Source organism: Leptonychotes weddellii, chromosome 5 (genome assembly GCF_054177405.1).
Source record: "Leptonychotes weddellii isolate Sample4059 chromosome 5, ASM5417740v2, whole genome shotgun sequence".
In the NCBI taxonomy this organism is placed as follows: domain Eukaryota; kingdom Metazoa; phylum Chordata; class Mammalia; order Carnivora; family Phocidae; genus Leptonychotes; species Leptonychotes weddellii.
The window spans coordinates 95,089,407-95,115,023 of NC_138373.1; the positions used below are offsets into that span (position 1 = coordinate 95,089,407).

The window sequence follows — 25,617 nt, forward strand, 5'->3', positions numbered from 1 at the left end:
ATTTTTATTAAAATGTACAATATAAAATTTTTATTCACTGGGGTACCTGAGTGGCTAAGTCGGTTAAGTGTCTGCCTTTGGCTCAGGTCATGATCCCAGTGTCCTGATATCAAGCCCCACATCAGGCTCTCTGCTCAGCAGGGAGCCTGCTTCTCCCTCTCCCTCTGCCTGCCTCACTCTCTGTCAAATAAATAAATAAAATCTTTTAAAAAAATTTTATTCACTGTTTTATGTCATGTAAATTTTATGTTGTTATGAGTTCACACTTGTTTTAAAAATAACAGACAAGCCCAAGAAAACAACAGGGTAAATTTGTCAGTATTCAGGTAGTTCTTTGGAGGTCTTTTGCAGACAGGCACATTTGGGTGACAAGATCTAAATTTCAAATGGGCTTTTTCTCATTTCATGTGGGTTATGCTGGGAAACCCAGTCTATTGTCCTGATTCTGCCCTCTGTTACAGACTAGCTGTGTAATGCTGGCCATAGCCCTTCTACACTTCTGCATCCTTTGTACAGATATTGGCTTACATGAGCTCTAAAATGTATATGATCTATATTACATATTGAAGTGTTTCTGTTATTTGCCTGCAATCAATGATTTCATAGTTAAAACATTGAGAACCTAGAGGAATTTAGGGAAAGAGGGTATAGATGTTACAAATAGATACCGCATTGAACCACAGAGGATAGGGGACCATTCTGGCAATTTCTACAGTCCTTCAGTAGGTTAAAAAACAAGATAGAAACACATTTTGGTAATTGTAGACTCCTGCCTGACTTTGAAGAACCTACAACATAGAAACATAACACTAACAAGGACCTTGGTAGACCACTAATTATACCCTGTAGGTGAGATTTTATGGAGCGTTCTCAATCAGCAATCTCTGAGAGGGATATTTCAAGCCAGAGGGAAAAAAATAGTGAAAAACAAGAATAGTAAGAGAGAAGGTAATGTAACTGGAAGGGAAGTAAAGAGTAGCAGCGTCTGTGGGGAGAAGTATAGAAAGGTAGCTCCTAGAAAGATAGTGATAAAGCACTGTGATTTTGAATAGGAAAAGGAGATGCAGAGTATCAACACTGAAGTCTGCACTGTTAATTCTATAAAAGGAGAATTTGGTCAGACTGTCAATAAAAAACAAAAAGAGAAAGTATACTTTAAATAGCTTTTTATCTCCTCCCCCAGATCTTTCTCATTTCCTTCTCTTTCCAGCTTCCTACATATTTAATGGTAGTGAGAAGAATCGAAAGAAAGCTTTTACCAGCACTAGTCAGAGAAATATCCCAGTTCCCCCACACCCCTACCTGCAATCTTTAGTGATTAGAAACAAAAGAAAGAAAGAAAATGGAAGGCTAAAATAATTTCTAATCTAATGTATCTAGACATTTAAAATGCATGTGAAATTCCAAAGGTCCTTTCTATCTAAACAATGTCTCTGTTTCATTATAATTTAAATTTGGCATAAATAACATTCTTAGGAACCATTAGCTATCTGCCTGAGGACCACCTAGGATATTGGAAAGACATATTAGTAGAGTAATAATGAAATAAGCTGCATGTAACAGTCTATTTCCTTACATTTTTCCTGGCTTCAATTCTTTACTTACAGATTTCTTGAGAGTATACAACAGTAGGAGCTTAAAGAGAGGGAGAGAGGAGGCAGAAAAAATAGAAACAGAGGGAAAGAGGAGGCAGAGAAAAAAGAAGGAGAAAGAGAGAAGGAAGAGAGAGAGAGAAAGGGAGAAAGGGAGGAGGAAGAAAGAAGGAACTCTTAGTCAGAATCATGTATTGCTTTTTTTTTCCCCACTGATGAAAGAATAACCAAGGGTGACCAGTTCCTAATGCCTTTTTGTGTGTGTGCTGAGGAACAAGTAGTTGCATTATTTTATTTTCTACCATAACACCTTTTTCCTCCATTCTGAGCAGAAAAAATGAACAAGTATTATCAGCTACACTGCTTTGAAAATCTTCCTCCTGGAGACACTGGCCCTGAGTTTAACTCCCAGGCTGTGCAAGTTTGTCTCTATAGTACCACTCTGTTTTTGCTACCTCCTGATTTCTTAGTACAAACGAAGGGACTTCACATTCCCAACTTTTCCTCACCTTCAACAAATTTATCAGAAAACACTTTATTTTTAAGTGAAAACAAGTGGTAAGTGAACAATCCGATAAACAGATCCCTCCCAATTATTAACAAATACTAATAATTACTCCTGCTAAGTAACTCAGATGCCCAGAAAGCTCTTGCAGGAATAAAAACAGTAATACTTTTAGTAGCTAAAGTTTACTGAGGGCTTTTTATGGACTAGGTCTACCACTACCTTCTTTAAAGATACTGTTTCAATCCTAAAAAACGGTTCTATATGATCAATTTTTATTACTCCCATTTTGCAGATGAGAAAATGGAAAATTAATAAATTTGAAAAACTTGCCCAAGATAAATCAGGGCACAGAATTTTAAGTCAAGCCAATTTTAAACTCTGAAATCTCTGCCTTTAATAGTGTTTTTCTCTCAGGTATTTTCCAGGAGATAGTTGGAGTCGATTACTAGATGGATAGGTCTACTCCACATTAACAAGTTACACTGCCACATCAGGGTTTCAAGGATTATCAACCAACACCTTTCCATTTGTTCTCTTAACTTCACCTCTTTATGATGATATTCAAGGCAAATGGAAGAAGGGAGCTTGTATTGTGGATGACTGCTATCTTTATAGAACTATGTGGGAGTTTAATTGTGATAAACTCATTTATGTATGCACCAAAATATTTATTAAGAACCCAGTAGAGGCCAGGCATATATCAGAGGGAAAAAATTGTCAAAGGTAATTACAGTGTTTTGCTCAACAATGTCTCTCTTCCTTGAATAATTTTACTGAGTAAAATTATTTTGCATATAGTATTCCAACAAATATGTTCATAACATACAACTCGAGTCTGACCTTTTAAAATATTACTCATTTGCCACTCCAAGAACTTCAGAGAATAACAGCAGGCAAATAATTTACACTTGCACGGTTAAAGCCTACCCTATGACAATTTTGTCTTAAATTCCCCTTAATATTTTCTTCATACCTTTGTGCTCAGAAAAAGTATGAATGCATGACTTTCTCTTCCTTTTAAAAATAATTTCCCTTATTTTTCATCTCTATTTTTAAATTTTAATACCCTGAAATATTCCATTTAATCATTGACTTGGGATGATGCTTTACATGAAGTAAAGGGGTAATGAAAAATGCAGTTTTTTCTTTCTGAATATTGCATGTGTTCTATATTACTTATGTGTCTATTTTCATTTATTCTGCGTGTTGTATTTTTTACTTTTAATTAACATCAAGAAGTTTAAGTACACTATTACAAATTATACATTTATAAAAGTTTATTTACCTTTCTATTCATATGTTATATACCTCCAAATAATAAAATTTACTGCCATCAATAGGATGTGTCTTGTGTTATTTTAGTATTAGCAGTAATATATTTGTGTGAATCTACCTACACTTCTTCCCCCTCAGGACCAACCACTAGGAGATTGTCTATATCTTTTCAAAGACCAAAACCCATTTGGAGGAAAAAAAAAGCCATGAAACCATGTAGGCTAAACATCTGATTTGATCAATAAATAGTAAGGCATTTATATTTAGCTAAGAGATAAAAACAAATGTCTTATTTAGTACTATATTCAATACGAAAAACTAAAGATATCATTTTAACAAAGTTGTAATTATATTTAATATGCCTAAATTAGCTGGGGATGGACCCTTTCTGCTGCAAAGAAAACAAGTGATAGTATTTTCTGAAATGTCTATTAAAGGATGTCTCTATTAACTGGGAAACTTCTTTAGCATTGTAAGCAATGGATGCCACTGTACCACTTAAAGCATGTTTTTTTCTCATTTTTAAAAACAAGAAATTGTGATGCAAAGTATAAATATCTTGTATGCCATTATCATGGCATTTTTGCTTTCAATTATAGTTATTTATTTGCTTGTCCATTTCACCCTTTTCAAGACAAAAAGCTCTTCAAAACCCAGAAGTTATGTCTCATTTGTCTTTTCATTTCTACCACCAGGTACAGTGCTCTCATTGAATAATATTGGTGCTGAGTGAGGAAGCATCTATGAAAGCCTATTTTTAACATTGTTTTATGTTTTGCATTAATAACTCTTCTGTCCTAAGCCTCTTCAATATATTATTCAATGTTTCAGGGCATTTCTGGTATACCTCTGAGTTGACAATTGTTTTCTACATTTTATAGAAGTAGAAATATTTCTTTTAATATTATTTATGCCTGTTATTATAACTAACATGAAATATATTATCCAAAATGATACATATAATCATTCCCAGATTGTATATATTTTCTACTCCAAGTAAAATAAATTACCAATAACCATTTAGGGATATAGAAAAGTATTTGCCATTTGTGGGAGGCACAGTGAAATATTTGACTAACTATTCTCATATCTGGACTGAATTGTGCTACCATATCTGATTTATGCATTCGGCAAGCATTTCTTAAATTGCACTGTGCCACAATCTGTTAGGTCCTCTTAATGCCAACTGCATTTTCTAAGTCAAAGATTTTCATGTGTATCCATTTTACGAGCCAAGGATTGTCATATGTATCTTGAATGATAATGCCATTTTAAAATGATAGCATGTATCTCCTTATTTAAAAAGAGACACTGTGAAATCATTTAGTGAAGACCATAAGTACTATTATTATCATCTCTTATAGTTTATATTTAAAAGGAATGTGGTAACACTGATTATATTGTATAAATGTTCTTTGGATTAATTTCAAAGAGGATGCTTTTGTATTCTAATGTGCACTTAATTCACTAATTGGGATTCACTGATTCATTACCCAAATTTTCATTCCAGGCCCTCCAGGCCCTCCAGGTGGTCTACGAATAGAAGACATTAGAGCCACTTCTGTGGCTCTTACGTGGAGCCGTGGTTCAGACAATCATAGTCCTATATCGAAATACACTATTCAGACCAAGACTATTCTTTCAGATGACTGGAAAGATGCAAAGACGGGTGAGTTTCATTTGTCTGATTAATCTGTACATTTTTTTAAATGAATTCCTTTATCAAAAATGAATATCTGGATTTTTTAAGGATTTCATCTACCTTGAAGTTCTTTTCTATTTTTAAACTTTTTTTTTTTTTTAAGTATCCCAGTGCATTAGTAGTGAAGGAAACCACAAGGAACTTAGACATTTTAAAACTGCAGGGGAAGAAGCAGTGGGTCTGTATCTATAATGGGAAAGCAAAGAGAGGCCTCCTGGTTTTCTAATTTGAGCTCTGTGTAATTCTAAGATTTACTAGGGGAAAAAGAACTTTGGGAAATCTTTTTTTTTTTTTTTTTGGCAAATGACATCTATAGCTTATTATTTATGACCCATTTTTTACAATTATATAGGTACTATAATTCTGCATTTTTAAAAGCCACTTTGATTATAAATATTAATTTAAGCACCCAATTCTTATTACCATAACCTTTACTTTTCAAAGATGATCTTACCTGCTTTGAATTTCCTCAAAACATCTTCAAGGAAGTTTTGGATTTTAATTTTTTTCTTATATTAAGATTTTCTAAAAGTTGATCAGGAAAAAAAATAAATGAGTAAATGGGCTCCTTCCTGTGTCCGTAATTATTACATCCTCATTTGTCATGACTAGCCTGTAACTTCACACAGCAGTTTATCTCTTATAATATCAAAGAAGATAGATGATCCTTTTGATAAAATAACCTGCTTCTGTTTGTCATTTTGACATTATTTTTAAACAAACTTAGTGTTGCTAGAGTTTCTTTTAGATACATAATGAAGACATAGAAATATGTGCTCAGTTGTCACCAGAGGGGAGAAAAAAAGACAAAAGTGAATAAAATGTTTATCCTTTTTAAAAAAATGAAAAAGAATTAATTCCAGTGTATCCCAAACCTGCTCTCATTTTTGCTTCATCTTAAGGTAATGGGATTTATTTGTATTGATCACTGAGAGGTTTTAATTTAGATTTAGTTTACTTTGATAATTTATTGCTATCATGGAAAATGAACCAAATATGAACTTGAAGCCTGTTATGAGGGTTTACATATATTCTAGTATTAAGTGATTCTCCACATAAGTGTATAGAATACACATGAGTTAGAAATAGGTAATATATTTCTATCACATCATGTTGCTGAGTATAAGAGTTACTTACAAATATGCTTGGCAAAATCAGACCATTTGAAAAATTACCTAAGAAACCATTTAGATGTTTGATAAACCTAAAGTGTGGGCAGTTTCTATTTCTCTGAAGACAATGAAAATGGATGATAATGATGAAACTATAGATAATATTAGATATTTGGACAAATTGACACTGATTATAGATACTAGAGAACAAAATGTAATAAACACATTTAAAATTTTTCTTTGCTTTGAAAAAGGAATAATAATTGTAATCATTTCCATTAATTATGTATGCTTACTGGGTAGCTCAATTAAAATACCCCTCTCATTAAAAAATCTATCTATCTATCTATCTATCTATCTATCTATCTATTCCACTAGAAAGCAAGTTCCATGAGGATAAAGATTTTGTTTTATTCACTACTCTATCCTTAGCTCCTAGATCATGGCCCTTAATGCTTATTTATTAAACACATTCACTGAGCCTCCGTTGTATGCCAGAACCAGTCCTACATGCTGGATATACACCTGACCATCCATGAAAAAAACAGAGAGAGGAAACACACACACACACACACACACACAACAATCCTGCCCTCAAAGCGTTTACATTCTAGTAGGAAAGATGATGATGAACAAATAACAAATCACTGAACTCTACCTCTGAAACTAATAATACACTATATGTTAATTAATTGAATTTAAATAAAATAAAATTTAAAAAAAGAAAAGAAGAAAAAAATAAAATGTATAGTAAGTCATATGGTGATTAGTGCTAAAGAGAAACATTAGAGAAGAGGAATCAGGCTGCAGGTGTTGCATTTTAAAAAGGGTGCTTTTGATATTAGTATAGTCACCCCAACTTCTCATGGTTCGTGTTCACATGTTTTATCTCTTACAACTGTCAACCTATTTGTATCTTTGAATCTAAAGTATGTTTTCTGTTGAAACATATAGTTGCATCTTGTTTTTTTTTTAATTTTTTATTGTTATGTTAATCACCATACATTACATCATTAGTTTTTGATGTAGTGTTCCATGATTCATTGTTTGTGCATAACACCCAGTGCTCCATGCAGAACGTGCCCTCTTTAACACCCATCACCAGGCTAACCCATCCTCCCACCCCCTCCCCTCTAGAACCCTCTGTTTTTCAGAGTCCATCATCCGTCTCTCATGGTTCGTCTCCCCCTCCTATTCCCCCCCTTCATTCTTCCCCTCGAGCTATCTTCTTTTTTTTTTTTTTAACATATATTGCATTATTTGTTTCAGAGGTACAGATCTGTGATTCAACAATCTTGCACAATTCACAGCGCTCACCATAGCACATACCCTCCCCAATGTCTATCACTCAGCCACCCCATCCCTCCCACCCCCTCCCCCCCGGAGCATATGGCAGGGGAGAGATGTCCAGGTGGGAGATGTCACCGGCTGGCACTATGGGATAGCAGTGGGAATGGAGAGGAGTGGGTGAGTTTGAAATATATTTTTAAAGGCAAAACAGAACTTTCTGACAAATCAAGTCTGGAGATTTGAGGGAAAGGGCAGAACTGAGGATGATTCATGGGATTTTGGCTCTAGCATCTGGGTAGAAGATAGAAGCACTTACTGGAGAAAGAAGAGAGATTAAGTGCAAGTGAGGACTTTGTTCCATTTTGGAATGGGTTCTCCATTTTTTTATGTACAACTGAATTTCCGTCTAGTATCATTTTCCTAAGAATTTTTAAACTATTTCTGAGTGTGCAGGTTGCTGGAGTCAAAGACTTCAGCCATTGTACATTAGAAAATTTCTTTCATTTCATATTTGTGATAATTTTTTGAATGTAAGTTCTAAGTTGTTTTTGAGCATTTTAAAAATATTATTTCTTCATCTTTTTGCCTTCATTGTTTGTGATAAGAAGTCAACTATTGTTTTTACCTTATATGCCTATATTTATTTAATGTGTCCATTATCTCTAGCTGCTTTCAAGATTTCTTTTCCTTTTTGCTTTTCAGCTTGATGAAAATATATTTATCCTGATGAGGGTTTCCTGGCAAGTTGGACCTTTGGGTTGATATCTTCCCCAACTTTGGAAATTCTCTGCCATTATATCTTCCAGTATTTCTTCTGTCTCATTCTCACTTTCTCTTCTTGGTCTCTATTGCCATGTATGTTAGATTGTTTGATGTGTTCCATGGACCATGGATGTATGTTTGTGTGTATTTCTGTTTAGATAGTATCTAATGACTTGTTTTCACTTCCATAGATTCTTTCCTCCGCTACATTCAGTTTGCTGAAAATCTCATTAAAATGATTTTGATTTTGTATTTCTTTCTATTTCCAGGATTTTTTTTTGTTTTAGCATTAAGCTCCTTTTAGTATTATTTACATAGTATTCCATAGAAATTTCTTATTTGTTTATACAAGTTGTGCATCTTTACCATTTGATACTTATACATATTTATAGTAGTTATTCTATCATCCCTGTCTGATCATTTAACACCTGGGCCATCTTTAAGTTTGGCTCTGTTGATTTTTTTTCCTTTGTTAAAAACAAATCACATTTCTTTGTTTTCTCATGTCATGATAATTTTTTTCATATCCAAACATTGTGTAAAAAAGAATAGTAGAGCCTAAAGTAAATATTACTTATGCCCAGGAAAATGCATGTCATTTTTTCAAAATTGTCATTTTGTCAATATAATTTGTAGTTGAGGTGCTCTGAGCTTTGCAGTTGGATTCAGTTCAGTAGAGGCCAAGCAAATTTGAGTGTAAGATCAAAATCCTCTCATATCTGAATGTTTTCCAGCCTTACCATCAGACTTCAGTTTGCTCTTCTAGCCTGGCTCTCGGGAAGGGTTCTTTCAGCTTTCCTTCTTTTGCCTCAGACAGCTATTTTCTGATAACTAGTCTAAAATCTGGAGTTCCTGAGGGTGGGAGAAGTTCTCAGTTCTCCTGTATTCAGTCAGACTTCAGCAGACCCAAAGCACTAGTCTTTCTCTGGGGAAGCCGATCTGTCTTCGCTTTCCTGCCACTCACCCAGCCACGCACGGTCACACGCTTATTCAGTAGAAGGCCTGAAGTGCAAGTGGCAGGGTCTCCACTTTCCTGCTTTGCTCTGAGACTTGAACAGATCTGAGATGTCTGTGCCTCAGAGGGAGGTCTCTCTTGGCTCTCTTGTCCTGCCCGCAGCTTCTTTGAGTACTCTTGGTGAAGTCCTACAAAAAGAATTGGCTAATGGGTACAGAAGCTCCTTGATTTGGGGGCTTCTGGGGATTCAATACAGTCATTCCAACCTACACTTTGTCTTTAAATATCTTGAAAAGTTAAACTGTTTTCTTCTTATGAACATTAATGACTATGTCCTCCTCTCCCCATTGCTCTACCTATGATGACTTTAGTTCATTAGACTTCTTCACAAACTCAGCTCTCTGACAGGCTCTGAAAAATGATTATTTTGTAGATTGTCTTACCTGTTCTTTTTGTTAGTTATGTAAGTAAAGTTCTCTTGTGTCAGTATCCTAACTGGTTTTTTCAATGAATGCAGTCAGGTAGTCTTTATTTCTAGCGTTGTCCACTAAAAATGGAAGGTGCAGGACTAAACTCAGTTTTATGAAGGTAATTATTTAAGTTGTTCAGTAAATATTTTTCAAAGATATAAAGTTTCAGCAGTAGAAGGATTACATTTAGAATAATGAGATGAAAGAATAGACTGTTTATCTTTAAAACAATCTACTGTAAATATTACTTCTCTTGGACTTTCTAGGGGATAGGCAGCAGAAATATGATGCCATTCTCAGGATTCTACAAGATACATAGGTAACATTTAGAATGTTGTGTTTGATTCTATGCTGCTACTTAGAGAAGAAAAATTATAGAATATTGTTGGTGATGGGGTGTATGTATGGAAGTAGGTTGAACAAAAAGAGGCCTAGAAACCATGCTATGAGATCAACTGAGAGACCCAACCTGGGATATGATCTCTAAAACGAAGAAGAAAAATGTTTTTATATTTAAAATTCTGTCATGTGGAAGCCTAGAATTACAAATTAACATCCTAGCACAAAAATGTTTCTCTGAACTTTAGATTATTTCCTTAGAATAGTAATTTAATTTTAAAATTAAATTATTTAGCATAAACATGTTTAAACCCGTGAGCTATACTAAAAAATTGCCCTGTAGAAAGGTAGAAACAATTTTTATTCCTGCCACCAGTATATGAGTATCTCGTCTACCATATTTTACTTACTTAGTATTTTTTAATTCTTTGCCACATTGATAGGTTAAAAAACTGGAAAAAAAAAACTCCACTATGCTCATTGTAGAGTACTTACTTCTTAGAATTTACTATTCTCTTTTTTGCCTTTCTGTAGCTTCAGTTTTTGTTGTTCTTATTTCAAATATGGATTTCTGGTTTTTTATGAGGCTACATTCAAATTTTCCTTAAAGAAGAATCAATGAATCATATCTTCTGGGATGCCAGAGCACGGTTTGCTTCTCTTTTGCTGCAGAGAACTTTGCCAAATCTATGGCATCTGGCCAAGTTCTGCCAGAAGCCCTGTGAGTTGGGTCTGGAGATGCTAAGGAGACACAGAGCCAGTGAGATGGTTCTGGATAATTTCAAGTACTTGGGTTTTGGATTGAGAGGAAAGAACCTAAAGGTCCTGGTTGTATTTAAATCCTAAGGAAATACCAGGATTCACTAGACAACTTCAAAGAATCTAGAACAGGTGGGATAACACTACCTACAGTTTTTCTTCAAACAATTTTTTCTTTTTAGTCCTGAGGTCATCCTGGCTATTTCTGAAGCTTTTCAAACAGCTAGTCCATGTGGTCTGAAGGCAGAGTGTCATTAACATGGCTTCCAGGCAACTAAAGCAGTATGAATTATTGGCCTTAAGATACCCATGAGGCTTGCTTCTCTTTTCCTCCAAAGAATAGTTAGAATCATTTTATTCTGAGCCTTATGGACTCAAAGTATTTGCAAATAAATCTATGGATTACTGTTTATGGTTGGTTGTTAAAATAAGATCTTCTCAAGAGGGTCTTTTGACCTGAGTGTTTAAAGTAAGGAGTATGTCTCCTGCTCTATATCCCTTTGATTGAGATTTACACTCACAAGTAAAGCCAACATTTAAATAACCATCAGGTTAATACTCAATATGTTTTGTTTTGTTTTGTTTTGTTTTGTTTTGTTTTGTTTTTACAGAGAGAAGCTTCTGACAGGCATTATACAGTTAAGATCTGATATTTCCATAGTGAAATTACCTGTAGAAAAAAATGGCCTAGGTCCAAACTGACCCACTTAAAACTCAGGAACTTGTGACCCCAGTCCTGATTTCTAGCACTTGCCTCTGTTGTGCAAAGTACTCTCCTCTCTTTCTGACTCTAGGAATAATAAACGGATTGTAAAGAACTTGGCTGAAGAGGGGGGACACGAAGTCCCTCTGCTCCTGACTGTTCTCCATTTGGCTTGGGCATGAATCTGCTTCCAAAGCAAAGCTGAACTCCTCCCAAACTCTATGTAGGTGGTTTTAGAAAAATAAAGCATATCCAACAGTTCCTCCCAGGACTGAAGGAGTAGGGGGAAGACGGCATGGGCTAAAAATCCATTTATAAGGATATTTAAGGCCCAAATAAAACAAACAAAAATGTGTAATAGAGGTAGAACAGTAGCAGTGGGGGAGAAAGGATCAACTCACAGTTAGAGTAGGAAAGGGATTAAGTGGATTGAGATAAGGTGTATTTTCTGATAAGATAATTTATGGGCTGAATATAGGCATAAGAGCCATAGAGTGTTGGCTATTTTGTGGTGGGGCAAGGTAAAGGAATGCCCTCTTTGTCTTTCACCAGTAGCCTATATGATTCAGAGATTGTTAGTAATCAATCAGTAAAGTGATTGTTATACACAAGGCTGTACTTCTTGCATTGAGACATTGTCTACTCTAAATAAGCATAACTTTTGTATTTATACATTATTTATATTTGTTACAAATATTTAATAAGTAGTACTATTTGCAAAACACTATGCTAGGTATACTAGGCCCAGAGAAGTTCCAAAATAAGAAGTAGAAGAAACATGTGTATGTCCACAAATGAACAAACAAGGCGGGGAAGCAGAAGAAATATTTTTAGTGTGGGATGCCTGCATTGAGATTGGAGCTGGGCAACAGTAAAAGAGAAATCAAGCTTTAAATCTTGTTCTCATTATGTGGTGTTCAAATGTCCTGCCTCAATCTGGAGGAAGGAAAACAGGCCAGATAGAAGAGCCACTTCTAATTCTAGATACATTTTTCTAAAATGAAAATGTTAGTCATTTTTTTTGCTAAGTTATTCCTACTTCTTACATAGATGGTTTTCTTTAAGGGGTATTATAAATATATACCAAAACATGTTTGTTTTGGATATTTATATTCTCATAAGTTCTGATGTTAATGTATATTAAGAGGAATGATTATAATTGGTTTTATTCTAAAAAGAGCACTTTTCATGCCTTTAGCAATCCTGGTAGAGAATGTTATCCTTAACTTACAGGTATCAAATTATTTCCTAACTATTCAGAAGGTACGTTCTAGAAGTCCATCTCTCTACCATCCACTTCTTGTTTCCCCTTCTGAGAGAGTTGTTTGCATCCCTGAGCCAATGGTTTCTTACTGGTATTTACCTAATGGTAGTGACTCCAAGGATTTTTGCTTATTCTTCCTTTCTTCATCTCAGTCATTAAAATCAAGGGACTGACAACCTCATCTGCAATCCAAAGCCCACCACAAAAGGAGCCCCGTTGACTTTTCCTTCTTTACCTTTCATCATTCCTCCAAATATTTTCTGTGGTCAGTTAATGATTTTCTAGTCTTTGAACATACACCTGATCTTCCATTTATTTGGGGGTATTTTCCTATTGGATCCTCACATGTGCTCAAAAATCAATCTATCAGCTGCAGCTTCTACTGCACACCCATCTGGTTCTTCTTGTTTTGACCCAACCTACACTTGCCCATATCTGTTGACTGCCTAGCTACTTGAAAAAGCCTGGGGTAGCCTTGACCATCATGAGAATACCATACCCTTGTCAAGAGAGTGCTTGACTTGTTGGAGTGCTTCCAACATTTCCATTTTTCAGGCATTTAAACGATGCTGGGATTTTGCAGCATAGGAAAGAGGGGAGAGTTTGGACTACCTCCTTGAGCCTTCTACTGTATGTTTTTACTTAGGCCTCCAAACTTATAAGATCACAAACTCATAAATAGTTTCATCAACTTCTGATTTTAAAACCCTATATTAGTTTCCTAGGGCTGCTGTAACAAGTTGGTTGCTTAAAACAACAGAAATTTAGTCTCTCATAGTTCTGGAGGCCAGAATCCAGAATCAAGATGTTGGCAAGTCTGCACCCTCTCCAAAGGCTGTAGGGAACAATTCATTCCTTACCTCTCCCAGCTTATGGTGGCTCCAGATATTCCTTGGCTTGTGACCACAGAGGCAGAAGTTGAAGTGTTGTGGTCACATTGCAGCTTCCTGTTCTACGTATTTCTCCCCTCTGTGTTTCTCTTATAAGGACACTTGTCACTGGATTAAGGGCTCATCTAGATAATCCAGCATGATCTTAACTCAAGATCCTTAACATAATTCCAGTCTTAAACTTGGAAGTTTATACAAAAGCTATTTTTTCCAATAAGTTGCATTCACAGGTTCTAGTAATTTGGGCATAGATAAAACTTTTTGGTAGGCACAATTCAACCCATTATTATAAAAGCTTATCGTCTCATAGGAGGCTCAAAATTATTTGAAGGTCTCTAGAAGGGAAGAGGGACCACCCTACCCAGTGTCACAACATCCAGCTGTATTTTTCCCCTTTCTTTACGAAGAGCCCTTTACAAACTAAAACGTCACCTTCCTTCCCCCAACTGCCTAAAAGAAGTCCCTTGGTATATGAAGTAAGGCAAATTCTGATTTGGTGTGAGGGAAGGGTGGAAAAAATAGGAAATAGGCAGAATCAAAACATGAGAAGGTAAAGCCTAACTTTTAATCAGAAAGTAAAAAATATATGTCAAATGTAGAGAACAAGTTCATAACAAAATAAGAGAAAAGATGGCAAAATTTGTGTCCAGGAGAGTTAAAATTGTGGTAGGGTGAGGCATGGCATGGTGTGAGCCACACAGGTAGAATAACCATCAGGTTAATACTCAATATGTTTTGTTTTGTTTTGTTCAAAGGCAGAAACTGGACACTAGGACCCTTAGCATTTATTGTGGAGACGGGTACAGCACCTTGAAAAGCTAGATATTCATGGTCTGCATTGACAGAAAAAAATTCCCTAAATGAGATGATGAGTCATAGACAAGCCTGAAGGAAAAAATTTTCCAAATAAGTGATGTACAAGTATTTACACGCATATGTATGTGTAGATTAGTTATTAAAAACACGTGGAAATATTTTAAGAGAGCTTAAAATACTGGATAGTTCTGCCTTCGTTGTATGTTTTATCATATCTCAATGCAATAAGCAATCTTGGATCATATCCTACCCATAATTTGTAATCTTTTTATTACTTAGAAGCATGAATTATGAGAAGTACTTAATAAATCTTAATAAACTATCATAACATTTATTATCATTGCCCCAAATAATTTGGGTAAAAGTGTACAAAACCAACTAAAAAAGGGTATAAACATATAGGTACACTAGTAATAAATCATTCACTACCCATATGCAACATCAGTGGCAGTCCATAAAATTTTTAAGTGCCCCAATTATACACTTGCCTCAGTGTCTTTCTAGATTCTACCTTGAGAATATAGCTTCTTGCTATTCAAGGTGGAGCCCAGGGATTAGCAGCAAAAGCATGACCTGGGAGCTTGATAGAAGTGTAGAATTTCACTCTCTGACCTTAGGTTTATGAAATAGATGATTCATATGCATATCACTTTTTCTAGTTTATTATTTATTTATGATCTCTCTGCTTACTCCCTTGAACTTAACATTTTGTCATTTCTAGTTTGTATTTTTATTTCAACTCAATGGAATATGTGCCATTTTCTCAAAATAATAAAATAAAAATGGGGGATTATAAAATTGATGTTATCCAACTAATATTCTCTGTTTAATATTCATTTTGTTTAGATCCCCCAATCATTGAAGGAAATATGGAGGCAGCAAGAGCAGTGGATTTAATCCCATGGATGGAGTATGAATTTCGTGTGGTAGCAACCAATACTTTGGGTATAGGAGAACCCAGTATACCATCAAACAAAATTAAAACAGATGGTGCTGGTATGTTGAAGAAACTTTTTAAAATTTAAAAGGTTTATAAATACAGTGCCACTTTAATATATAGCTGAATGTATTTCAAAATAAATAATGCTCTGAGGTAAGTGATTCATCTAAAAAATGTGTATATGTATTTCACACAGGTGTGTGTACTCTGTGTCAAGACAGTCAAAAATTTAAAAAAAAAAAGGAAATAGGAAGTTTAAGAATATTTTTACATAATTAATATAAGGAAAGAGGTAAATAGAAATCACTACATATTCCACTAGGGACCCCTAAAATGAAGTTGGTATTTAGAATATAAATTTTCATGTAAATTCTGAATCTTAACCAGGCAGATTCTTAATTAAGCAGATCCTGGATTTAGAAGGTTCACAATTTTGCATGTCACTCAAAGATGTTTATAACTGAGTGGCCGTGGGCTATGGTCAGGGAGGATAAGTTGAGTAGGGAGTAGAGAGAATGGGATGAGAACTTCTCAGATCTATACCACTTGGGGAGTTATAGCATTTCTGAGTAATAGCTGTAATGTGTTCTTTTAATATGAGGTGGGACTCTAAATATGCTCTTTTATCACTGCTCAGCCTTGGATGTTCTTCCAGTTTAGATTCACATTTTTATGCTAAATACCAAGTCCATTTAAATAGTCTTTAGTAGGAGAAGTACTCAGCTCTATTTTCCTTTTCCCCTGCATTACCAGGCAAAAATATTGTTCTGATTCTAATAATAGCTCTTTTTTATTATTCCTTGTCTACGAAAAAGAAAATGTTTTGTAGGATCTCTGAGTTTATTTTTATTATGCCTTGCCAAAGTTCAGTGCTTTATTTGGAAGAAAAGATTTTAAAAGGATGACAGACTGCTGTTAAAATTCTGCTATGATATCTTAATATCACTAATCCACATTTCTGGCTTCTTCAATTTCTTGGCCTAACATCTAAATAGAATGATGAACTATGTCTTAGTTTTTAAAGCCAAGTTATTCACAGAACTGCCATCAATAAACTCTCTTAAATTTCCATGTGGTTTACTGCATTATTTACCAGTTACAAATGATGATTCTGTAATAAAGGGAGAAAATAAACCCTGAAGTACTGATCACAGTACTGATTCACACATATTTCAGTTAATTCCTATAATAATATTTTAAAGTAGGTAATACAATTCAATGCTTATTAATGGGCAGTAGACTCACAGACAGTAAATAGTGTTGAGTGAATGTAACTACTTGCAAGACTCAGTTCAAATCCAGATCTGTTTGACACTTCTCATATATTGAGCTTTCTCTCTTACAAGTGGTATCTCAAGCAGGACTCTCGAAATGCCTATTTATATAAAAGTTTATTAGTGTTCTAGTAGAAGTTTAGATTTCATCCTTAACTATGGAACTAGATATGACTAAATAATATTTTTTTGTTTTGTTTTGGTATATCCACCCACGAAATAAACACAACTGTTACTTTTTTCTCACCTCATAGAATCTCATTAGGATAGGGAGGTAATATAAGTTGAAGCTTTACAGAACACAGATACCAGATAGCCAGGATTCTTGTGTTTGGTTTTTATTATTAGTCCCTAGAGCCACTTACTTTTTTTTTTTTTTTAAGTTTTTATTTATTTATTTGACAGAGAGAGACACAGTGAGAGAGGGAACACAAGCAGAGGGAGTGGGAGAGGGAGAAGCAGGCAGCAGGGAGCCCGAATCGGGACTCAATCCCAGGATCCCAGGGGGGAGGGTCTGAGCCAAAGGCAGACACTTAACGACTGCGCCACCCAGGCGCCCCCACTTATGTTTTTAATAGAAACTTCAGTATGATGGACTGAACACAGTTGCCCTTTCTTGAAAGACAAAAATAAAAAGGAACACGGGCGTGATCTGACTGGTGGTTTTAACCACATAATTTCATGCTGAGAGATCTTGCACTTGATTTAACAAGTATTCATTTTCAAAATAAAATTGCAAAAATAAAATTAAATGATTAAATTTATGCCTCAGTAAACTTATTTCAGTTAAAAAATTATAACTGAAATATAGGTCTTTTTTATTTTTATTTTTTAAAGATTTTATTCATTTATTCATGAGACACAGAGAGAGAGAGAGGCAGAGGGAGAATCAGTCTCCCTGCAGAACAGGGAGCCCAATGTGGGACTCGAGATCATTACCAGTGCCGACCGAAGTCCAACGCTTAACCGACTGAGCCACCCAGGCGCCCTATAGGCTCTTTTTAAATTTCATTGAGCTTGGGGCGCCTGGGTGGCTCAGTTGGTTAAGCGACTGCCTTCGGCTCAGGTCATGATCCTGGAGTCCCGGGATCGAGACCCGCATCGGGCTCCTTGCTCGGCAGGGAGTCTGCTTCTCCCTCTGACCCTCCCCCTTTCATGCTCTCTCATTCTCACTCTCAAATAAATAAATAAAATCTTTAAAAAAGAAAATAAATAAATAAGTCTCATTGAGCTTGATTAACTTTCCATTATTTCTTAACATGATATAGATCTAAAACTTAATCTGAACACATTTTTTGAAGTACAAAATTCTTCGTAGGAGAGGGAGGATACTTTCTCTGGCATTGGTGATAGATGTAGACCTTCCCCTCTCCTAGGAATTCTGATACAAACAATATCTTAATTATTTAATCTCAGAAAGTAACTGATCTGGTATACATAGCTTGATCATCTGGAAAGAATTATTTCAAGATCTTTTTTTTTAAATCTCAAAGTAGAAATGATTAAATATGTTTTTAGGAATAACAACAAGAAGTGTATAAGAGAAAGATTCAATCTGATTTTTGAATCTCAGCCTATGAATATAATTTATATTTAATATCATATTTAGAAGATCAGGATCCTTTTGATATACTTATCACCAACAGTTTGTATGTAACTGTGAAGACTTTTCAACCTCAGGGTCTTCTTACCCTTAGAAATGCTGGGAAAAACTTGTTTTTTGTTGGATTGTTTCTTTCAACCAACAAATTTTTGGCATCACCTTTCTTAAGCATTGCCTTTTACGTTGTATTTGCTCCAATGGTATTTTGTAAATGAATGAATTCTCTAGTGTGCTTAGAAAGTAACTTCCTTTGAGAGCCTTCAGAGCCAAAACAAACAAACAGACCTACAAAGTGATAACAGTCTTGGTCCCAATGCAAGGTACAGCCCTCTAGTGATATAATGAGATGATTCATTCATTTCTATTGTGAAAAAATAACTCCCATAACCTCTAACACATTCATTAATCTTTCATAAGAAAAATTGTAGGGTCTTATATTAATCAACTTTTATAGCTACCAGCATTTCAGCCCCTGCTATATATTATGACACAGTGCTAAGCTTTCTATTTGCATTGCTCCACTTAATTCCCACAATAACTTCATGAAACTGGTATTGTTATCCCTAATTTTACAGACAAGGAAGTTAAGATTACAGCCTAGCTAATGTGAAGCAGAGCTGGGATTCAAATCCAGGACTTTCTAATTCTAAAAGCTCTGCTCCTAAAACACTTTCTAAAAGGACTGTATTGAAGTTGAGAACACTATTTCAGTAAAATTTTGGTGCCATCATTTAAAACCTTGGATTAGAGGCAGATTATTTAACCTCTCTGAGCCTTAGTTTTCTCATTTCTAAATGGAAATCATTTATTCTATGATATTATTTTTTATGATTAAAAAATGTAAGGAGAGTAGTTAGTACTATCTAGTGCATAATATTTGCTGAATAAAATTTATTTATGATTCTTCTAATTCTCATTTTAAACTTTAATATGCTTATAAGAAAATATTGTCTACTCTGTAATTGATCACCTCATTTGGCAATATATTTCCATTTTTTTTATAAGCCTAGAGAATCGTAATTTCATGTAATTTCTAATCATCTTAGAGGAAGAATTTTATATATTTACTCTAATAAAATTCAACAGAATATCTCTAAATGTTGTTTTTCTTTTCATCCTGCTTTTTGAAAATTTAATATGCATAAAATTAGACACTTACATTGTTGATTCTTACAAAAAAATAAAAATACTTTTTCAAAACAAGGGGATGTTTGTCTTGTCATGTACCATTATAACAACTCTGTAAGAGATGCCAGCATATGTTATGTGGGATAAAGCCTGGTTCCCATTTGATGGAAAGGTTGCCCCTGCACCTCATTATGCTGACTGAAAGACACAACATTATCTAATGCAGCACATGCCCTTATCTGTCCAATTACTTAATGTTAAGATCTCATTGCACAGTTGCATATATTCTTTGGATTCAGACAAGTGCATTATAAAATGGATGGTCCCAAATGAAGAATTAGAAGATGTGTTTGTAATTCATTGTAGCCCATTTAATTTTGACTGTAAGAAAGAGATAACAAAAGCATCCTTCAAAGTAATGTGTCATTATAAGACATACCCCCATAGCTAATGGATCTGCAGGTGCACTTGGTGAGTTGATATTCTAAAATGGTGCATTTGGGTTTGTTTTGAAAGCTTTGGCATTTATTGATGCAGGTTTAACCTAAGAAGGAAAAGAGAAAAAAAAATGATACAAGAATCGGCACTTTCATCCTTTGTATAGAGTTTTAATTTCCTTTCTAATGAAGCTATTCTGCTCTTTTATTTAGTTTTATTTTTAATTTTTTAAATTATATTTGATAAAGGTGAGAAATGGTGCTAAGAGCATATTTTGTAGCTAGCAAGGTACTGTTAAATTTAGTTGCTATCATTAGTAATAAAAGAGATAAATCTTTTTTAAAAGTAGCAAAAAGTATAGATTTTTCAGCCATGAGGAGGCCTGTGTTAAAGCTATGGCTTCTCTACATGTGAACAGTGTGACCTGGCTAGCTAAGTAACTTCTTTTGGGATTCATTTGCTTCACCTGTCAAAAGAGGATAAAGCTACTTCTCTGTATACTTATTTCAAAGTGCTGATATGAGTATCCAGTTAGGTGTGGTACGTAAAAATCATTTCTATGTTCTAGATGAGTCTTTTATTAAGCTGGGCTTCTTCATTCATTCAGCAAACTTTCACAAATTAGGGATATTTAACACATTGAATTAAAACTGGTTGTACATATTTACAGTTGCTGTATTAAAGAAAATGCATCTTTAGGCCTGGAATCAGATTCCATTTATGTTGTGATCTTCAGTGGCTACAAAATTATTTGTAGAAGGAAAAGGGAGGAACAAGAAGGGTAATACGGTGGCTCTGGCAATTGGAAGTTAATAGAGGAGGATGAAAAGAGAAGCAGCTATCAAAGCCACAGTGATATTTGCACACTGTGATTTAGAAGAACCCATTATCAATTGTAATTTGTTTTATTTGAAAATAAATTTCACATGTGCCTTAGATGCTTTTGTTTTTAATACACTGAGAGGGAGACACTAGGAAGTTTTAATTCTTTTCCTTAATTTAAACAAATAGTGTGTGTTTGGTTTGAGTTCTTCATAATAATTCTACTGTGCATTATGATTACTTCAGTTTGTAGCAGTCTTTTCTGTCAGCATTTCCTCAGATGACTTATTCTTAGATTATCATTCTGTTGAGCAGTTAACAGATTTACTCTACCACCCGTTTAAAATTCCTGTTTAAGATCAAAGCCTAGATTAATAAACAGGCCTCCAATTTCAGCTTGATAAGAGCCTAAGACATTAATATTTTTATGAACTATCTCGGACCCTGTATTGTTTTTACCTACTATGGAAAGAACATCAGTTTAACATGGTAGATGCATCAGGAATGTTAGCAATCTGTTCCACCAGCAGAACAGGAGATCATAAGGGTTACAAACAACTCCTCTCATTTGAATATCCAAGTATTATGCAGTTCATTTGATTTTGCTAACAGCTAATCAGAAAGAATATATATTTAAAAATAGAATAAAAGCAGATCTAAGATGTTAATCTATACTTCAATTCCTTTGGTATTCTAGATTCTAGAGCATTACATTTATAACCATTTGAATCTCTTCCTAAAAATTTGGTTTTAAATCACAATGAAATTTTGATGCAAATTAAAATGGAAAGTTACATTCATGGTAACTTTATTTCTGTAAAAATGGCTCTACAAGTTAAGTAATAATTAACAAGAACTAAGTAGTGAACAGTTTATTTTGGGTCAGGGGCCTGTCTTCAAATACTCCATGATATTCACAGTTTAGGATTTGTTGTAAACCCATTTCTATACTGTTAAATAAAAATCCAAAGCTCAAATAGGTACTTATATGCAAATTACCTAAGCTTTCAAATCTAAAAGTAAAATTGGCTTTGTTTTTATAAACTGAAAGAATAATCGTGACGTTGGCTTAATTTTCTTTTTAAATAATTTTTAGTTCTGTGATTGAAATACAGAAGCACTCTTCTAAACCTCATTAGGGAATCACTTAGACTGAACTCATGGCAGAAGGATAAATATAAAAACTCACTATTTTTAACCTTTCACAGTTAAATATTGTTTATTCATGATTAATTCAATAATTTTGTATTTTTCCTAAATAATTTATTAAAATCTTTTAAATGATTTATAGTTAAAAGAAAGTTTAGTTTGTTCACTGTTAAATTACTTTGGATCCAAAAGTTGAATAAGCTGCCTTGTGCTTAGAGTGATTTATTTCCCTGAAAGGAATCATGATTTGCCCAAGTCTTCCTGTTCATACAAGGCTGAATGCAAATATAGAGCATCTAGGTGCTCAGATTCTTGTCAGATATGTAGGTTATATTTCAATTCCACCTGTGAAAAAAAGTCCCATAACTGTCAAAGCTACAACTGAACATTCAAAGCTAAATGGAGGACATTAAGTCAATAATTAGCCTAAGATACAAAACACTCTATTAAGAGGTACAGTACCTTCATTATTGCCTTTTATTTTAGCATTATGAGCTCAGTGAATAATCTTTGAAGAGCAAGTCAGTCTCGACTTATTGAAGCATGTTAAAAGAGCTTAAAATAAACATTATGAAATGGAAAAAAATTCAATCTAACATAAACATATTCCATTTTTAGCTCTGTTCTAAATAAAGAGGCTAATATTGATTATAATGAAAAGGATAACAGTGAAATGTTTTGGCAAATAATACTTGACCTGATGAAAGCAATATTTGATTCAACAAATTACAGTGTAATAAATTATTCTACTTATTTTTTTAAATTATTTGCCTGTGACCAAAATACTTGTACTTAGAGTTAAACGCACAAAATTTGATTTATTCATTGATTATAAAACAGCATGTTCTTTGTTTCTTGTTTCTTGTAGCATGTAGAGTTTTAACTTCAGAATATGAGTTATGGGGTTTAAAGGGTTTCCAAGAGTTATTTTAATATCCAGCCTTCAATATGTATTTTATCTAAAGTGCTACAATTATCTTTTAACACCTCTGTGCACTCAATTTTTATTTCTGACACTTATGTGGCAACAGTTGAATAGTAAAATAAAATCTCTCAAATTCATATTAACTCTTAATCGGAAATGGAAATCATCATATGGTTTATAGACATAAAGAAAACCATGCATGTTTTTTTGTTTCTGTGCAATTAATGTACCTTATGCAACAAAGAAATTACTAGGTTAACATAGGGGAGGTTGTGAAGTATTTATCTTTGAATCACAATTATTTGTTGGGTTCTGCAGCTTAGTAAATGGATGCATTGCTTTGAGCACTCTGAGGAAGGCATGGCTATTTCCTATTGGGAAAGATCTGGGGAATCAAGGAATAACTCATCTTTCATATGTTCTTTAAAATGTTAACAGATCTGGGAGTGATATCTCAGACTGAGCCAAAACAGTTGTATGTAAAAACACACACCATCCGTATAGCTGAGTAGCTGATCTCTAAGTGCCTCCAGTGCAGGACAAACTATGTTTATCTATTGGTACAACTCCAGTTAGATGCAAATCCAATAAGACACAGCATACTGTAAGATACAGGATGCAAATCTGATAAGATATAGTGACTATCCTGAAGGACTTTCAGGGAGAGAGAATAACTTGGAGAAAAACAAAGAAGAGGCCATTGGACTTGGCAGTTAGAAGCAACTGTGTGATTTTTGAGAGAGTGATTTCAGTAATATAAAGAAGTAGAAAACAGATTATGGGTTGTTAAAAAGTAGTTATAGAGTGAAGTACAAAAAATAGCCATATACCAGTTCTTCTTTGCTGTTCAGTGACAGGAAAGTGTTTGATGGCATGGAGGGTAAGTGGAAGGCAATATTACAGATAATTTTTAAAGATAGACTGCAGAGTAGAATCCAATAGAATAACTGAAAACTGAAGGATGATAGAGAAGATAGGAGTGTGGGAGTGTTGGCATCCCTGATGGGGCAAAATTCTAGAAGAGATTTAGGAACTGGAAGTGAGAGTACCAGGAACAATATTAGATTTCTAATATTTCCAGATATTTTGGGGTAACATTATCCAATGTTAGTGGACAGGCACTCTTTAACAGTTATTTATAGGTTAAAGCATAAAATTAATACCACAACAGTAAATTATTAGAAGGTCATAGTGTTGAAAAGTAAAAGCTGTGAAATATTTTCCCAACAAAGTGGATCTAATCTTTCAAAATCATATTAAATGAAAGGACAAAGGGAAAAAAAAAAAAGATGTGTGTGGGGGGAGGGCAAATTTGCTTTGTTACCCATTACTGAAGAAAACCCACACTTCCCTATGGCACCGAATCAATGTTTGTCTTGGGAGTAAAATACATTATATACATATTACAGTTACTATGAGGCATTGTTGTTATAATTGAGCGGATCATGTGTACAGCTTGTCTTTCCCAGTGAAAGAAAAAATTCATGGTTTTTGTAGTGAATAAGAACTCTAGAACCAGAAAAAAATTACATAACCTAATTTTTCATTGCTTCATTTGTTTGTTTGTTTTAGCACCGAATGTGGCTCCTTCAGATGTAGGAGGTGGAGGGGGGAGCAACAGAGAGCTGACCATAACATGGGTGGTAAGTATTAATAAGTTGTATATATTATAGGCTGCTTTACTTACACTTAATCTCAAATCCATTTTGTTTCCTGAAATAAACTGAAACAAAAGACATTGCCCAAGGTGAATTGTTTTTGTTTTGTTTTGTTTAAATATACTAAGAAAAATTCTAATAGACAATTAAGGAAATTATCAACAAGTAGAAGAAACTGTGAGTTCACCAGAGGTTTCAATGTAGATATTTTTCTCCATTAAGTGAGTATAAAGAGAAATTGAAGTTTAAATGGAAAGTAATCCACTCTTATTCCACATATGTTGTTATTTACATTCATTTGTTGATTTATATCTTAACTAAGTCAAAAGCTTTCTAGTGAGTGTACACTGACCGCTTTTATTGATGGTCAAGATAGAATCAGAAGCCAAGGACACTGGCTATCTATTTGTTTTCTTTGCATTACCATATCTACTACCTTTTCTTGATTTATAAGAATCACCTGGAGAAAAGTAGGAATTTTGTGGCTTATATAGGAATAATATAAAAATCATTGGTATTATTTTTGGTGAAACAAATTTTTTACAATGTATTTTAAGTAAAATGTGAATTTTATTTTTTATTTATTTTTTATTTTTTATTTTTTTAAAGATTTTATTTATTTATTTGACAGAGAGAGACACAGTGAGAGAGGAGCACAGGCAGGGGGAGTGGAGGGGGGAGAGGCAGGCTTCCCGCCGAGCGGGGAGCCCGATGTGGGGCTTGATCCCAGAACGCTGGGATCATGACCTGAGCCGAAGGTAGGCGCTTAACGACTGAGCCACCCAGGCGCCCTCTTTTTTTTTTTTTTTAAAGATTTTAATGAATTTTATTTTTTAAAAGAAAATTACAAAGGGGGGGGAGGAGCAAGATGGTGGAGGAGTAGGAGACCTAAATTTCATCCAGTCCCAGGAATTCAGCTAGATAGGGATTAAACCATTCTGAACACCTACGAACTCAAAAGAAGATCGAAGAAAAGAATAGCAACAACTCTCTGAACAGAAAAGCAACCACTTTCTGGAAGGTAGGACGTGCAGACAAGTGAATCCGAGGTGATATTCGGGAGGATAGATGGCGGGGGAGGGGGCCTCCGTCCGCCGCTTCTGGCAAGTGATAGAGCAGCAGAGCACAAAATCGGAACTTTTAGAAGTCTGCTCCGCTGAGGGACGTCACTCCGGTGGCTAAGCGGGGGGTGGAACCCTCGTGGGACAGTGTGGTCTCAGGACCCTCGGGGTCACAGAAAGAC

General features: G+C 34.6%; 1 protein-coding gene across 2 annotated transcripts in view; it reads left to right on the plus strand.

The window, feature by feature from the left end:
- Positions 1–24,404, plus strand: part of CNTN1 (contactin 1) — a 290,007-nt gene extending 265,603 nt beyond the window's left edge. For both annotated transcript variants that reach the window (XM_081821497.1, XM_081821495.1), the window contains 3 exons: positions 4,886–5,044; positions 15,284–15,433; positions 24,289–24,404. In XM_081821497.1, the coding sequence (XP_081677623.1) occupies positions 4,886–5,044; positions 15,284–15,433; positions 24,289–24,389 (410 nt within the window). In that variant the 3' untranslated portion in view covers positions 24,390–24,404. The remainder of the gene's footprint in view (positions 1–4,885; positions 5,045–15,283; positions 15,434–24,288) is intronic.
- The last annotated feature ends 1,213 nt before the right edge of the window (positions 24,405–25,617 follow it).